At 37.5% G+C, this 18,820-nt stretch overlaps 1 protein-coding gene across 1 annotated transcript; it reads left to right on the plus strand.

Moving 5' to 3' along the window:
• The first annotated feature begins 1,254 nt into the window (after window positions 1-1,254).
• On the plus strand, window positions 1,255-14,882 carry mtx1a (metaxin 1a). Its single transcript, XM_030157866.1, has 8 exons — window positions 1,255-1,391; window positions 5,642-5,711; window positions 5,795-5,874; window positions 8,604-8,696; window positions 8,782-8,964; window positions 11,608-11,684; window positions 12,080-12,237; window positions 14,385-14,882. The coding sequence occupies exons 1-8, from the start codon at window positions 1,311-1,313 to the stop codon at window positions 14,615-14,617; spliced, it is 975 nt and encodes a 324-aa protein (XP_030013726.1). The 5' UTR covers window positions 1,255-1,310; the 3' UTR covers window positions 14,618-14,882.
• The last annotated feature ends 3,938 nt before the right edge of the window (window positions 14,883-18,820 follow it).

Genomic DNA, 18,820 nt, shown 5'->3' on the forward strand with positions numbered 1-18,820 from the left:
TATTCCAAAAAGTGATATGAAACGTAAACTGACACATGAAATATCGGGTTATTATTTGATTATTTACTTAGATAGTTAATTGATTTTTAATCGGATTTTATTGGAATAACATATATGAGAATATAGAGTGAAAAACGGGAAAAAGAATTGTTTATAAAATTGTTCAGAAAAAGAGGAAATAACTATATAAATGGCAAATTGATCTCACTAAAAAACCAAAATCTAGATATAGGTAGTACGTAGTATGTATACATTTTCCAATCATGTCTTTCAGTTGGAAAAGTTATTTATGAGCACGGTGAAAGTTCATTTGTGTTTGTCCAAAGCTTTTGGTTTGATATTTGTAATTTTGTTGCTAGATACATTGAAAAAGATTTCAAGTTGTTTTGGAGAGATGTGCTTTTTGGCCTCTTTGATATTAATAGAAATAAGACCAATTCTAATGAAACATTCATTATTAACCTTATCATTCTTTTGGTAAAATTCCACATTAACAAATGCAAATTCTCTCATCAAAAAACTTCTTTTATTGCTTTTCACAATGAGATCAAACAGTACATCGACTCAATTAAGTTTTCTCATAATTAAAAGTCTACAAGAACTGTGAACATCTGTAAATATTTTGGCATTTTTTTTGTAAACCCCTACACCCCCTGGCAAGTTATGTGATGTGATTCTCATGTTCTATGTTAATACTGGTAATTTTACATACCTTGCATAGTTTGTTATTATTTGTTGAAGATCTTCACCTTTGTAAAACTGGCAAATGACAAATAAATTATATATATATATATATATATATATATATATATATATGTGTGTGTGTGTGTGTGTGTGTGTGTGTGTGTGTGTGTGTGTGTGTGTGTGTGTGTGTGTCAGGGTAGAGACTGCGATCTGGTAGGATCGGCGATTCTACCAGTAGAGACTCCGATCGTAGTCTCTACCAGTAGAAACTCCGATCAGAGTCTCTACTGGTAGAAACTCCGATCCGAACCCTAACCCTAACCCTAACCCTAACCCTTCTACTGGCAGGATCGGAGTTTCTACCAGTAGAGACTACGATCGGAATCTCTACTGGTAGAATCTCTACTGGTAGAATCGCCGATCCTACCAGATCGCAGTCTCTACCCTTATATATATATATATATATATATATATATATATATATATATATATATATATATATATATATATATATATATATATATATATATATATATATATATATATAAAAGTTCATATGCGTTTTATTTTGAAAGTCCGGTGTTGTAACGTCTTTTCCGGTGTCGAAGGTCACTTTTCCGGTGAAGATGGCGGCGCCGGACGAGTTGTTTTGCTGGGAAGGAGACTGGGGTTTACCGTCCGTCAATACCGACTGTCTGGTGGTTCTGGTGAGTCTCCTGTCGAACCAGCCCGGACCGAGCCGAACTGGGCTAGAGAACTTATTCACGCCCACGAAACCCAGTAAAGATACCCAGAACTAGCTGATCATGTTAGCATGCTAACTGATGAAGAGACACGGACGGACACGATGATCCATGAGACATCTGTCACTGAATGAATTGATCTGTATTGATCACTGCCATAAATATGCCAATAATATGTATTTATGGTCTTAACAGTCAACAGGTTACATGTCGTCAGTTTAATCTAAACCTGTTAATAAAGCCACATGATAAGTTTGTCAGAATTAAAGTTTATCAATGTTTCAGAATAAAAGCTGTTATAGATCAACTGACAACTTCATTTAAACACCGAGAAACATTCAGTCATTCTCATATTTGACTTTTACTATTTTAAGTAACAAGCCAAAGCTATGAAGTATTTCATAAAGCTTTTGACTGTATAGTTTCAACAAAACACGTTACCAAAACTCCTGAAAGTTAAAGTGGTTTTAAAAAAAATGTAAATCACCGAAAATTAATTTAAATAACTACTTTCAAATTAAGTCCAATCAAATTAAGATTGGACAATTACTGGAAAAATCACAGGCTGTGTTTAAACTACAAGGCTCCAGGAGACACGTTTGAGTAATTAGCACAAAGAACTGGGCCACAGGCTTTCATAGCCTTTCGTCACCGTATGGATGTCAAATAACATTTATGCTACAAACAATAATGTTTTCAATAAAATGGACAAAAATGATATGGTAAAGTGAGTCTATTGTTGATGTAAATCTTGAATTTGCCCTTGTGGGACTAATAAAGGAATATCTTATCTTATCTTAGTCTGCTGATGTAACAAAATTGATTTGTACTTGATGTTCATGATAGTCAACAGCTACATCCCACTGAGCATGAGTTTTTATACATCAAGTAGGCTATATTCAATATGTTATTAACCTCATATTAGACTATATTCTGGAATTTCCCTCGGGATCAATAAAGTATCTATCTATCTATCTATCTATCTATCTATCTATCTATCTATCTGAACTTTGCCGATACAAATTCAATCCCCGCTTCTTCTAAATATTCATAAATTCCTCTCTTAGTTTATGTTTATTGATGTGTATTCCTGTCAGAACAGAAAAATAAAAATATGAAAACACGTTATTATACGAAAAGTTGATCATTATTAGTTCAAGATATTTTCTGTCTGATGTGTTTGTGGTTCAGATGCTAGTCTGCCATTGTTTGAATGTTAGGAACATCTTTTAACAAATCTTCACAAAATGTTGCCAGTATTGTTAAAAACGACCTGTTAATAACATAGTTCTTAAAAAATCTTGTTGGCCAAACAGTTTAATTGGGTCTAGCTCTGCTGCCTAAATTGGAATAACATCAGACTGTTTGAGACTTGTTTGAGGCCTTCGCCCATAAATAGCTGTGATACGCTCCAGCGACCCTAGCTGGGATAAAGCGGGTTCAGATAATGAATGAATGAATGAATGAATAGATGAATGAATATTTGAGACAGTGGAGTCTGAAGAACAGATAAATTGAGAAATGCTGTACATTTAATATACAAGACTTAAGTTGTTCTGGTTGTTTCCTCTAGACTGGGTGGCATTCAACTGTTACTGACCTCAGTGGATCATACTGTAATAAGTATTTTTACGCTAAGAATATTTTTAAAAATGCAGTGGAATGTATGGAAAGAAGAATGTGTGGAACTAAATATGTTAATCATAGATTTATTGTTAGAGCATTTCTCTTAACACATCCATGGCCAGTATAATGGAGCCTGTAGTTGACTGAACCCCTTCTTATACTTACTGTTGAGTCACATTCATGGTTGATTAGAATAAGTGATAATTGAATCTCTCCATGTCTCAGTACAACTCTTTGACTTTGTGTTGCACAGTCATACAAGAGTAACTTCAGGACCAAGACACACTATGTCAAAAAATTACGAAAAAAGTTTTTAATTTGTGAAGAACTGTGCATGTACAGTAGCCATATATAGCTGTAGTTATGGATATTGTTCCACTCATACTGGTCTGTCTTAGACCATCACTAGCGCCTCTCCTTGTGTCAGCGATGTTACCATGTGGCTCCAGTGTAGAGCTCTAGATTGGCCAGGAGGTGGAACCATAGATGCATCCTTGGCATCTGATGTGTAAAGTACAAACTGTACACATCAAATAAACTCATTCAGGAGAGGAGTTTTCTATTCTTATCTCTGAATGTGTAACCTGTGATCAGTGATTCAATAAGTAACATGTTTCCTGACAGAGTATCATCTTGTCATCAGTTAACAAAGTTAAAGAATCAAAAACCCATCAAACAGTCTGAGGTGTTTGTGGTTGAGTGGCTGGTTTGTAAAACTTAATAAGTGTTACAGTGCACATGTTAACAGTGTGTTATTGAATAGTGTTTTCCCTTGATTTTCTTAGGGTTTTGATGATGTTTGGGGTAAAGCATTTTGCCTATGATTGTTTGAAGAGGCAAGTAGGTGTTGGTTTTACAAACTGTCAGAACTTGGTAGAAGTTTTAGGCACTAGTGGCTGATAGTTATTATCAGTCTCCTAAATTAGAATTGCTGACTTTTAGGCAAAATTATAGATCAAAAGATAAAAGTCACTCTCACCTAGACTTTTTACAGGAAGTTCTTTGTTCATTTCTACACTTATTGATGGAATACGTTGACTTGCACTTTCAGTTCAACAGTTATCTAGTGTCTAATAAAATAAAAGATTCATTTCAGATTTCAGTATTAGATCTTAAAGTTTCCTCTTCTTTATTTTCGTTTGTTGCTGCTGCTCAGTCATTGTACTGATGATATTTTGTACATTGACCAAAGAAGAAGAAAGTCGTGGATCCAGACCATGAATATATTAAGAAAACTGGATACTGTAGCACCACTCATACTTGATGCCAAATCCCCCCAGTCGTTAGTCATAGAACTGCATTAGAAAAAAATCCCCTTCAGTCCAAAAATGAGTGACCCCACAGAGCTCAGTGATAAAAGAGATGTAATAAAACACTGAGGTTTTTTATGCATTAAGTCTTCTGAATGCCAAGAAAAGGTTTTAAAATGTAAAATGACTCATGAAGCTTGTTATTACATGAAACGGAGATGAAACAGGGGGATGAGCCCTTTGTTTTCAAAGCTCAGTCCGTTAATCAGTCCAAAGAAAACTGGACTGACAGAACGTCTTATGTGTGAAATGTGTCAAAATGCCATTAGACTCTGAAGCTGTTTTGTTAAAAAATACATTTCCATTCCTTTAATGTTGAGTGTTTAAAATATTTCCACACTCAGAGCCTGTCGGCAGAGTTTAATGTGAGTGAGCAGTGAGCCTGTGGGATTGTGGGATGGGGGTTTGGGGGGGTGGGGGGTTATTGTGTGTATTGGACGTTCTCTCTGTGGAACAAACGTCTTCACTCTCATCGTCACAGTCTGACATAACGGCAGTGGGTTTATGAGGAAATTCTTTCTCATATTTTCTGGTTGTAAAAGTTGAACGGAGCTTTTCTTTGAGTTTCCAGTAGATCTGAGTCACTGAACAGGTTTTCCTGAAAGAGCTGAGATCAGCAGTCCAAACACACTCGTAGACTCACTTTTTTATTTATTTAGTTTAGAGCTTCTGTTCCAGAATGAAGAAGAGTCCATTCAGAACTCCAGAGATGTTTACTCTAAGTTAAGACATCACTCCATCCTGTTTCTACCAAATGAAAGCTGTAGCTTTAGGTTCAATTACAGCTCCATCACAGCAAGACACATTTCAGCCTAAATGGCTAAAAACAATAACACAGAGAAAAAAATAATGCTCTGGTGAGCAAATAATCCACTGGTGAAAAGCACACATAAAAAATGTAAAAAGATGAAAAATGTGAAGATACAAGAAAGCAAACATGATGTAAAAGGTATGAGCTGACAGAAGTGTCTTAAAAATGAAAACGATGGCACAGGCGCAACAAGATGTAACTAGATGAAAATGACGTAAAAAGACAGAATGAAACAAAAACATAAGAAATCCATCAGAGAAAAAGAACATTAGAAAGGTCCAGAATTCCAGCAGCTTTTCAGAGATTCAACAGATTCATCTTTGTAATAATGTCATTTTTTTCTGGTAATGTCATGCATACTTTTGTTGGTGTGTGTTCACAAGTTGACAAACAGCTGGTTTGTCAAAAGCAGCTGTTGACGTGCTGATCGTATAGTATGTTACGGTGTATATGTTTTCTCTCTGCAGGCCTACGCCCAGTTTGCAGGAGCTCCACTGAAACTTCACAAGATCTCCAACCCCTGGAGGAGTCCCAGTGGTGAGACAGCACCCACCGTACTGAATAACAACACTATAACAAACCATAACAATATAATAAATAATTATTTTTGTGTTTTGAAGGTTCTCTGCCTGCTCTGAGGACAAATCAAAAAGAGACCATATCCAGACCCTCTGACATCATCATCCACCTTAGAAAACAGGTAACTAAAGCATTTACTCTCATTAAACCTGCTGTGCTTGATATTTTTTAGAGTTAGGAAAAACTTCCATAATTACCTTTCAGCATATTGCAATTCAAGTTATCTGAGAGGATATTAAACTTCAGTATCTACTCTAATTCAGTATTGAGTATTTAATCCCCATTATATGATTGACAGCTTAAATTACAAATCACTGATCAGATTCTGTCAGATGCAACTTGGACATGACTAACTGCTCTACTCGGTGTTATAACATTGAAACATAGAAAAGTCATGTCACATTCCACATTGAACAGCATTGAATAATGTTAGGTCATCTGTATATTTAGTTTGTAGATTTTACTGAGAGCAGGGAGCTGCAGAACGAAGGTGTGTGTTTTCAGATTCTTTGATTTTGGCTCCATTAGACCAAGTTAATGACTTCATACATGCTTTACTGTTTGCTTTGCTGTTGTTTTCTTTTCTGAAATGAATTTACACTTTTGACAGTTTACCATGAGTCATCTTTCAAACTGTCGTGATGTTTGCTGTGCAGACTCGTGCCAATCTAAAGTCATTACATTTATGTTTCTCCACTTAGGCACCACTAAGCAGAACTAAAATGGAATTTTTTTATGGAGACCTAGTACCTCACTGTTGTAACTTGAAATCAAGGTTTGCTTACCAGCCTTGAGTAACAAAACTCTTGCTGTAAGTCAAACTCTGCAGGGAGCCCTACCTGCTCAAAGGCTTTTCATTGATGCAGAGCAAAACCGTGTAATGCTCCAACAGCAGCTGCAGGGACAATATCGTTCATATTTTCTGACAGTGAACTCAGCCGACGTTCAGTCAACATTCAGTCGATGTTTCCCTTCCGTCTCGCTCCTCTGACCCACTTTCTTCTCAGCAGTCATAGCTCCAAACCTTCGTCTGCATTCAGGAGCTAACAGGCAGCTGGAAGCCATTACCCAGCATGCTTGGTGCCTGTGGCTGCGGTAGGTCGGTCAGAAACCGCAGTGAGCGGCTGCAGAGGAAAGTGTCGGCTTCATGCTCCGGTGCACAGATTAACTGTGTTTCAGCTGCTGTTGCTCTGCTTCTGTGCAGAAGAAGAAGAAGAAGAATGAGGCTCGTGATCCTCTTGGACATAGTTCTTTTGGTACAGCTTTCGAAGTATGACCTATGCTAGTTTTGGTGACCTTTGACCTTCCTCGTGACCAGAAATGATGTGGTGAGCAAGTTGTGTTAATCAATTCTTCATGCATCAGGACAGAAACACCATCAGCCAAAACAGTGTAAAGGATAACATTGTAGGTGTGAATGATGGTCAGAGCAGCTGCTCACAGTGAATATGGAGTCTGTAAACCCACCATCCACCTTGTCTTGTCCAGTGTGATGTGGTTTGTGTGTTTAACCCTTCAGGTGTGAAGTCACACCTGTACAAGTCTCTGAGGAGCCAATAAAACCTGAGAAATACCTGGGAGCGTGTGCAGAGCTGTCTCTGAGACCTCCCCAACATCTGGATCTGGATATAAACACAGTGATGACTCTGACGGACACGTGTCAGTCTGACTTTTACAGACATCAGTGTCTTTAGCTTTCTGATCCGATCAGGGTCTCCATAACATAAGATAAAAGCCCTATAATCAGAATTCTTACAATGTTCAAAATGTAAGTTTGACAGGTTTAAAAAAATGCATCACATCATGAAGTTAACATCAGTTTAATTAATTTACATTTTTATTCAATATGGATAAAAAAGATGAAATAAATTCAACGCCAGGCAGTCCTTGTGCAAAGTTAATGCCCATTTCTTACCTCAAATTTTGACAAAGGTTATTTTAAAGGGTAAAGTTTAGGTATACTTTTTTAAATTTTCCTTCATTTAAAGGTGCAGTGTGTAAGATTTACAGGGCTTTAATGACAGAGGATTAGTCTATAATCACCCAAGAATAAGAATCCTTGTGTTTCCCTTACCTTAGAATGAACATTTTATAGCTACAGAGGAGGAGGGCCTCTTTCTTCAAACTTCAGTCATTATCAGTAAGAACTGTGTTGGCAGAAGTTTGCACTGATTGTTACCAACAGATTAGGCTCTAAACTGGAAGTACCGACTGCCAAGGGCAAATGAAAGCAGAAAAATAAAAATCACGAAGACTTACGAGGGCTAGTGTTATATTCAATTCAACATTTATTTTTTAATTACTTAATTGGGATTCTTTTTTTTTATTGAGTCAACGTTTTAATTATTTATTATTTTGATTTAGATGTTCACTCCAACAATTTTCAGTGTCAAATTGTTTTCATGGGGAAGGTCATACTAGCTTTTGATCTTAGAAACTATTGTTATTATGTTGGTCTTCAAAAATCCACCATCGGTCCACCTCTAATTACCTGGATATAAATGATATATTGTGATCAAAATCAGTCCATATGGAAACAAACATAATGTATCTGTGCTGTAATGTGAGCCAGTTCAGTTTAATGAAATCTTAGAATAGAACATGTAGTGCTTGATTGAAAACTTTTTGGAGATTCTATACTGCTTTAAGGTCACTGCACCTTCAGAGATGTTATATATGTAAAGCTGCTATAATAAGAGACCAGCAAACACCTGCCTTTACCAGTCATGTTCTGTCTTCACATTAGGAGCATCAACAGAGTCTGATCTACAGCAACAGGTCTTTATAAAGGTCTTAAACTGAACTGCTCGAAACCTGCTAATTATCTGTGTTCTGGTTTGTGTTTTTCAGAAGTACAACGCAGACTATGACCTGTCAGCGAAGGAAGGTGCTGACAGCCTGGCTTTCATCTCTCTGATGGAGGAGAAGCTGATGCCAGCTCTGGTCAGATTCAGCGACCCATTTCTGTTCTGAATGTGTTCATGTTAAATACAGACAGGTGCCAGATGATCTGTTTCATCCTCTGCAGATCTACGCCTTCTGGGTCGAACCTAAGAACTATGTGGAGGTGACTCGTCGCTGGTACGCCGAGCACATGCCCTTCCCCCTCAATTTCTTCCTACCAGGTCGGATGCAGAGCAGACAGCTGGAAAAACTGCGACTGCTGCGAGGAGACGAGAGTCTGGAGGCTGGAGACGAGCTGGAGAAGGAGGTGAGGCCCGACACGTGTGACGTGAAATGAGGAAAAATCGACTACAGACTACGTTACTACAGAACTGAACAGAAAACCACTGCAGGCAGCAGCGGACGGAACACGTCTGCCTTTAATTGTGCGTCAGATCAGCAGCAACAGTTCTTGGTTTTCCACTCTGTGCTCAGATATGGTTTCCATGTGTTCAAGTCTTCAAGTGGTTGGAACAAATTTCCACAGAGGAAAAACTCCTCAATGGATCTGTGTCCTGGAAATGTGCCACTCAGAGAAGTTCAGAGGTTAGAGAGTGTTCGGGGAAGAGCTCATTCAGAACATCGACTTTTACAAGAAAAATCACAGGCTTAGAGTCAGGTTGAAATCAAACAACATGAGTCCAGGTCAGGGTTGAAGATACTCATCATCACCTCACTGAGCATCACTGGTGACATCTGACCTTTCCTAATCCATCCCCTGAGACTTCCCCTGAGAAAGCAACAACTGGTCAGGAAAAAATATTTATTTTTATTTTAAAGAATCTTTTACATATTAAAGGATATATATATGTACATTTTCTGAACATAAGTTATTTTTTAAGCAGTAGTTTTTTGTTAGCCATGAAATTACATGACCTTATGAAAAGTAATTTTAATTGGTTTGAGTCACAGATACAGTATTTTTTGAGGCCTTGTTGAAACCCGACATTGTCTGGTCCCAGTGAATCCAGTCACATGTTGGTCTCTACTCACTCAGGACACATTCCTACCTGTTGACTTAGGATGTATTCGTAGGCTGTCTTGGACTAATCTGTCCACATTCTCCATCAATCTGAACAGGAATCTGTCCTGAGATGCACTGAAGTTAACACCTAGGGAAGATGCTCTGTGTAACTAGCGTCATATTAAAGTGTTTCAAAGATGTCTGAAATGTTCAAGCTCACAAGATACTCTCTCTACTCACACTTGTTCACCTGTCTCAGTTCTACCTGGTGTCTGAGGCTGTTTTCACACTTGAAAATGTATTTTCTTTCACATTTTTATTTTGAGATCAAACTAATACGTCCTGCCTCTGGATGTCCAAATGGGTCATATATGATGCCGCTGAAAAGCTGAGAAACTGCATTTTATTTGAAGTATATAAATGGATTCATGGGATTAGTGGTTCAGAAGTCATTAAACATTTTAGATCACTAGATGCTTTTGGTTGGAAGGTTAATCTTTTGTAGGGTTGGACCTGATACTAGCTGACATTGGGAGAAGGTGGGATATCCATGTCGCCAGTTCATCACAGAGCTGACTTGTAAAGATAAACAACTGTTCACTCACACATTCACACCTTTGGACAATTTATCTCAATAAATTAACCTACTAAAGTAAACGTGCTGCACACTTTTAATCCCCCTTGGCCAAATATAATGTAAGAGTCTGTTGAAAGTTACTGCCCTATAATTTAGATTAGATTGTCTTTGTGTAAAACTTATTACATACATATTTATATTTGAAAGTGCTCAGATATTATAACTGCACAAGGCCAATGGACCTTGAAAAAGTAGGTCAAGGTCACATATTTTCAATAGGCTTCTGCTCCATGCCAAGATGCATCCAGAGTATAAATTTGGTGCAGGTATCTCACTGCATTCTTCAGATAATGCAATTATGTCATTGAATGGACAAACGACAAGATGATTACTATACCCCTTCGGCCAGAAGTTGGCCAAGAGATAAAAACTAAATAACAAATAAAAATCCAAAAATAATTCATACTACACTGGATCAAAAACAGCAACACAAAAGAAATCTTAAAAACCTTGACATTTTGGTAAGTTAGCCTGTTAAGCATTTTGACCTTTTCATGACCTTTCCATGACCTGTTTAGCAGCTCAGTGACTGGACATTTAAAGGGAAGAATTCAGACTTTCCATACAGACAGATATTTTCCCAGTGACCATAAACTTAAACTTGTTGAATTTGGGGTTGAAAGGGCAAAAACACTTGTTCAGTGTGACCTGTATAACTTATCTGTCAGTCAGTGACCTTTGACCCTGAGGGGCTTATATGCTGCTTGTCTTTAGGGCTCTGTTTGCATCAGTTGCAATAAATTGTATCAGCCAAAGGATGGATTTGTAGGATTTGGTATCATTCAGAAATGGTTGATATTAGTACAACTACTGGCGTAATGGCTTGCAAAACCATAAAACCCTTTTTTTCTTAATCTAACTTGTCTGTTTTTTGCTCTTTATATTTCTGCCATTTTTTCACTCAAAGCAGTTTTAAAACATAAAAAGCAAACCTAATTATTTCACTTTGAGATGGTCAGTTGTTGTAATGAATAATATATATAAAACCCATGTGTAAATGCTGCTGCGCTGACTTTCCTTAAATATTGACGTCTTGTATTAAAAGACATTATGTTTTTTGTTACTTAAGAGAATATAATAAATTCAGTCAGTGCCATTAAAGTATTTAAGTTTAGTTCATAGCCTTAGAGGTGGAGGTGATCAGTGTTTTTACAGAATGAATGTAATCAATTATGGACACATCATTCCTGCCTCAGATCATAGAGAAGCATCACATTTCACACTATTCACCTCTTTTCTTTTGATTCTGTGTGTGTAAGCTGATTGGCTAACGTGTATGTGTTGCATTCTGTGCATGTTATGTTTTTCAGTTGTATCGTGAAGCTGTAGAGTGTATGAACCTGCTGTCCCAGCGCCTTGGATCACACAAGTTCTTTTTCGGAGACTCGTAAGTGTTTTCAGGCTTGTTGAGGAGCCAGGGTCTGTTTTCATAAAGGCTTATAGGATCTTCACTGGGAGCTGATAAACTTCACCGAGCACAGAGGAGACTCTAGATATTTACAAATCCTTCTCCTGAGTTAGATTGTATGGTTTGTATATTTATCCCTTGTGGCCAACTGTAGCTTTGAGTTTGGCTGCAGTTGGCCCCTGTGGCCCTTGTTGATGGTGTCATGTGCTCCAGCTGCATGACGACAACAGCCAGAATCATTTTCCAGAGGGCTTTAAACTAAGTTACTCTATAAATGGTTCATGATGTTGTCCTGTTTCTCAAAAGTCAGACACGTGTGTGTAAGTGTGCACTTCCAGCTGATAAAAGACTGACAGTGAAGTATTTGTCCTCAGGCCTTCTTCTCTGGACGCCTATGTATTCGGTCACTTGGCTCCCATCCTGAAGTCCAAGCTACCCAATGGGAAACTGCAGCAGCATCTGAAGTCTCTGGACAACCTGAACAACTTCTGCACCAACATTCTGCTGCTCTACTTCCCCCGAGACGGACGAGGTGAGGTGGACTGAGCTCAGACCTGTGGAATTCAGCCTGTGAATGAGTCTGAGTGGTTTGAGATCATTAAAGTATCAGTGTCGGAGGTTTTATAGTTGGATACTGTCGACAAATCCCATGGAGAGAATAATGTATGGTGCATATAGGGGATTCTAAAATCTTAGTCAATCATAAAAAGGGACATAATGAATCAATTTTAATTATTTTTTAATAAAGTGTGAGCAGGCAGTGACTTGGAAATAAAGTTCTGTTTACTGTCAAATCACTTCAAGCTCACTTTAGCACAAACAGTGACACTGACAATGAAATAACAAGATTAAGTTAAATGTTATATGTAATTGTAATATCCAAACTATCAATATCATGGGGGAGAATTGAATCAGAACCCACCCACAACTGAAAAAAAAACAGCAATAAATTAACACTGTCTTCACAGACTTTATCACTCACTGAATGAAGTATAAAGATTAATGTTCACACACATTTGTACTACATTGTCATTAAGTTTTCTCCTTCATATGCCAACTCAGACAACAGTGTCTTATAAGTTTCACATTTTGTGTCAGCCAGTAGTTTACTTTCTATCTCTGTTTACTTTTCTTCTCAAAAACTGAAAAAAAGTTGTGTCCAGTGGTAAAAACAGCAGCAATGCTTATTTTTTAAAATTAATTTCTTTGACTTTGAAAGCTGTTTCTAACTGGTTCTCCTTCTCAGTTTGACTTAGCATTTCTTGTCCTCCCCATGGGAGTCACACACTACTCCCTCTAGTGATCACATACATTCACAGTGACATTCCAGCCTGTGGTTGTGATTAAATTCAGTTCACATTTAAACAATACAATAAATTGCTTATATCAATTGTTTACATCTTAACTTTTTATTCTATACTCTAATGATGATTTTAGGTAATTTTGGAATATTTTAAACTATGAATACTACATTTGCTCCTTTAAGTAATAAAGGATCAGCCATGTGATTTAATTATTGTAAGTAAATCCTCTGTCCAGACCAATAACAGCCATGGATTAATGTACCAACAAAACAGGCTACGGCTGCTTAACCTCATGTTATTGGTGTATGCTGTAGAGAGTGTAAAAACATATCACTGAGCCTTGCTGTCAACCCAGATCACATGCAAACACAAAGTCTAATAACGACCATTGCCTTTTACAGTGGAGTTGAATTGACCCTAGGAAAAAGTGACGACCATTGTTTTGTTCATAAAACGACTCTTTAACAGAACGTCTTTGAGCTCTGCAGCATCAGCTCAGTGAAACCTGTTTTCTATCCAGTCAGTCCATCTATCTGCTCAATGAGCTCATATAAACCATGTGAAGATGGAAAATGTTTGGAGCTGATTGAACATGCCTCCTTCGTGTTTGGATTAAACAACTGATGACGCTGTCTCTGTTTCTGACTTAAACTATTCTGGGGTCTGTTCCAGAAAACACGTTTAAGAAAATCTGATGCCAAAGTTACTGAACTCTAAGATGGAAAAATTTGAGTTTCAGAACAGCTGATTAGAGTTTGTTCATTCAGCTGTGAGCTAAGAGAACAGATAATTCAAATTCAATTAGATAAAAACATGAATTAGAAGAACGAAGAGCTGCAGAGAAAAAGATTCAAATAGAGTTTATTTAAAGGCCACAGTGGCAGGATATCACTGGGCTACCTGTACATTGTCAGTTTTTTTTGTAACATCAGAGCTGTAGTGAATGATTACTTTCAATCTTGGTTGGTTGATTTATTGATTAGTTTAATAATTCATAGATGCATTTTTGGTCAATGAAATAAAAAAGGGTGAAAAAGTTTCCCAAAACTCAGAATGATGTCCTCAAATACCTTGTTTAGTTTTAGGACCCAAAGTTATTCAGTTCTTGTCACAGAGTAGGAGGATTAGTGTCCATGTAGGCTGCCATGTTGCTTGGTAATTACTGGTTAACTAAGTGTGTAACATTATGTAACATCACATTACACAGTTAATGACCAGCATCATTGGATCTGGGTATAAACAGATGTATTCCTTGGGTGTTGAAAGTTTGTGCCAAGAAAGTTTTTGATAGTAATTCCTTCTATGCCATAGATGTATCACATTCCCTTCCCAGTCCTGGTTCTAGTCTTTGCTGACTCCATCTCTATCTCCACAGAGACCACCAACCAGAAGCCGTCGACACAGTCTGAAGGCGCAGACTTTGACAATGTCCCCAACAAGCGGAAAAAACAGTTCCTGTCAGCTCTGGTGGCTCTGGGCGCCATGCTGAGCTATGCTCTGCTGACCGGTATGGTGTCCATCCAGCACGTCCACCAGGAAGCACTGGAGGAGCCACCTGACCTGCAGGACCTTGAATCCCACCACCATGAGGATGAGGGCGATGACTGAGGTCAGAGGTCACCACAAGGACTATGAATGAGTTCCATTTGACCAAAGAAAGAAGGAAAAGACACGGGCGTGGATCGATGTGGCGTGTGGACAAGAGGAAGATGTGGTTTTATCAGCAGTTTTGGTTCAAACCTCACACTTTACAGATACATTATTGGCTTTTTTCAGTGAATTAATGTTTTTTTTTTTTACACTGTAATCTGTAAGTTTTTGTTATCATTCATCTGAAATCTAAAATACTAATATAAAATAAAAGTAGAATAAAGGTAAAGATGAAGGAGTTGTTATTTCACATGTAAACATGACAATTTAGCTTTGGTTGTATTGATTGTGAGTTCAATTTTAGAAACATAAATGTCATTTACATTTACAAAGTAATCCACCATTCTTTAACATAATCAACAATGTAAGTACTGGATCATGGTTGTTTGATCATACCTTCATTTTTATTCACAATGAGCAGAAGAGCATCTATCTGAACCTCTCACTGAATAAGTGTCAACTGAACCAAACTCATTTAACCTCTGGTGTGAATAGTTTTGATGTGAGATATTCAAAAGTGAGTGTTTTCCATGGATTTGCAATGCCACGGGTGTGTAAAAGCCTTTATTCTGTCAACATGCAAATATGTAACCTAGTTATACCGAACCCAGTAGGACAGATTCTTGTACCATTGCAGTTCGGAGGAGGGTCTAGTGTGGTGTAAATGTGAAAATACAGAATACAGGCCTGAACTCATGAACACAACACAGCAGCAGGAAACAACAACATCCACATGTGAACAGAATGGAAACTCACTTTAATCTTCCCCGAGCCAAACTGCCCCTCCTGTCCTGACCGGGTCTGGACCCTGGGGATGCACAGCTGCACATGACGCCATCACACAGGAATCTGACTCAGTGTGTGTGTGTGTGTTAATGAGCTGATCTGGAAGCAGTTTGGAAGCTGAATTCTTTGTGGCGACGGTAAAGCGGCAGCCTGCTGCTCGCCAGTGTTCACCTCTGAGTGTTACAGGAAAACAACTTGGTTTAACTCGGAGTGCTGCTGTCGGTGGGTGGGGCCGCCTGCCCCCCTCACCTGCTGTTAAATGCATGTCTCCATGGCAACACTACAGTGTCAGAAACAAACAGCTCCACTGTGACAGACCCAAACCCATTCTGTTCCACTGATTTCACAGCAAAAGATTTTATAAACACAATGTTCACCTCCTTCATCAGGGGCCTGAGGTCTGTCCCAAGGGCCCAGACCCTCAGGGGCCCCAAACACAGCAAGAAAACCAGATCTCTGCCTCCTCCCTCAGGGACCTAGATGCTCATTGGCCCCAAATTCAGCACGAAAACCAGAGCTCCACCTCTGCCATCAAGAGCTCATTGATTAGCTCAGGGGACTGAACCCTTAGGGGCCTCAAATGCAGCAAGGAAATCAGAGCCCCTACCAGGGGCTGTGAATCTGCTTCTAGGATTTTGAACAGTTACGGCACTGTACAACAGATTTTATCTCTAGTGATGTAGCATGTCAGAGCATCCTCTGCAGTAGTCTGCTGTGATGTCTTCACTCATTTAATTTGATTTGAGGCACATTTACCTAAAAAAGTATTAGAAATGTATGAAATCTGCTTGACAGATTATGATGTGTAGTTAAACACATGTAATGACTTAAGCAACAGATTAATACCTAAATGTTTTGGGGAAAGATTTTTCAGCAGAGAATATTTATAGTGTATTTTTACAATAGCAATTGATAATGTAAAAAAAACTAGAAAACTGTCCACAAGCAATTCAGCTCTGACCTGGGAAATACACCAAAGCAACTGATAAAACTGTATTGGCAAAACATAAATCATCATGTTTTCACAGTAACACAATTCAATGAATAGTCACTGTTTTTATAATGTTTGATCACAAAGGTTTTCAGATCACATCGTCCAAAATTTAAGTTCCTGTTATTTCTCCAGAAGATTGTTAAAATAAAGTGTAGGACATGGCAAAAGCAATGCAAAAATCATTTATTCAAATGAAAAGAATTTGTACTTTCTGTTGAGTAGGGTAGGGCTGCATGGCTTTAGTCCTTACCAGGGCATGGCATGCTTGTATCAAATTTGGTAATTCTATGTCAAACCTCATGGGAGCTTGATTTTGAAAATTTGCTGGAGACAGGTTTTTCCACAACTGTGACCATGACCATAATTCTGATGTATTTACTAACTTTTATAAATTTTAACCCATCATTAAGGCATTTCATTCTTAAAAATACACTTTTTACAGATACAATAGGCCTGTTGCACTGGTTACTGTTTTGGTATCTGGATTAAAACTTTTAAAATTATTTATAGTCTGTGACTTCTCATTATCCACCTCAGACTCCATTTGGCGCTTGGGTCTCACCCTCTAGTTCCAGACACTGTTGGATAACTGCAGAACTAAATGGAAGCCCAGAACAAAACATGAATGGACAGCTCAAAGACTCCTGACCTTTGACCTCTGACTTGTAACTAGTAACAGTGGAGACAGGTGTGATGGATAGAGAAGTGTCTTGTTCACTGCTGCTCATTTTTCAATCAATAATTAGTGATTTTCATCTCTCCATTAAAAACTGCTAATTGATCTCTTGATCTTGCAAACTTTAGTTTGGACTTTGGGTCAGATTTTGAGACATAACAGTCGGTAGACATATTGTTTGATTCAGTAACAGTTTCTCGGTGAATTGCAAGAAAATTAATTTCACAGTTTAGACATGGAGTTTTCCACAAACTAATCCAAAAAGATTTGAGCTGTGATGGATCCATAAAAAATGGAAGGGGTGGTGGGGTGCTATACATATGTGATATTCTTCTCCAAATTGTCATATTCCTGCTCAGCAGGACTGCTTGCTTTGTTTACAGAACATACTGTGCACTACAGTCATATTTCACAACAAAACATACATTTTAATCTTAATTAACCCTGAAGCTTAGATGTAAATGTCACATCCCAAAAAGTACTGAGATAATCAGAAATAGGTCAGCCATTAGGCCAACAAAGTTTTAGCTCAATAGGTAATGCTTTGGACTGCAACACTGACAGCTGGGATTTGATTCCCAGTCAAAGGAACAATTTTTTCTGCAGATTTTCAAATGGTGGGTGTGATGTCAAGGGTGCCAGTAGGTAAATCTGTAATTGTTTGAGTGTTAATTTTATTTTATTGAGCCTATTATAAATAATCATCCTTTCATTGTTAAAACACATCTATTAACTAAGAAGTAATATGATATGTGTGTGCTTGTGTGCTTTATCAAAAGGATGGTAAAGCTTTAATATATAGAATGTCATCAATTGATTACCAATAGAAGGGAAAAACAAATATAGTAGCTCAGGATTATAAACCTTAAATTGTAATTTAGTGTCAGAAAGTCTTAATGGGTTGACGCTGAACTTATACACTTTTCCCACATTCTACATAAATGTCTGTTTTTCATTTCTTCATTTGTAACAGGTCAGTACATCTTGTACAGTCTTATCTATATCTATTGTGCCTATTGTCTGGTATTTGGTCTTTGGTTTATATTTTTTGTGTCTTATAAGCCCATGTGAGGGCTGAGCATATTCTTATGCAGGACACAATAATAAAAATTCATTCATTCATTCATTCATTCATTCATAAGTGTATTAACCAGTGGTATCAAAGTTATGGCCTGCCAGCCAAAAACTGTCCCTCCAAAGTGTTCAATCCAGTCCATGAGCTGAATTTGCAAAGTGCAAAAAAATTTCACAGAAGATATTGACAGTCATTGTCTTGGCAAGTATACTGATCATAAAGTTAAATACTCTATTTTTCCGTTCCAAGTGCCTGTTTCTAAAAGTGTTATGCCTTTGTAGATAGACAATTTGCAAATATAAAAATTTTCACAATGTTATTTTACTTTTTATACTAAAACAGAGTTGTCATTATTTATATGTTATTAGTTCCCCCCCCTCCCCTTTTTTTTATTATTATTATTATTATTATTATTTTTTAATGACTTCTGTGTAATTATTTAAAGACTGCATGTAGTGTCTGTCACTGATGAAACTTCATTGCTCATATTAATGCCTTTTATGAAACATTATTTTTTAATGTCTTATTTATTTATTAATACTAATTATAGCTATGAAACTATTTGAAAATGTTAAAAACAACTTCAGTCGTCGCGCGCTTTATGTTAATCGTATCCAGTCACTTAACGCG

Source organism: Sphaeramia orbicularis, chromosome 16, assembly GCF_902148855.1.
Source record: "Sphaeramia orbicularis chromosome 16, fSphaOr1.1, whole genome shotgun sequence".
Lineage (NCBI taxonomy): Eukaryota > Metazoa > Chordata > Actinopteri > Kurtiformes > Apogonidae > Sphaeramia > Sphaeramia orbicularis.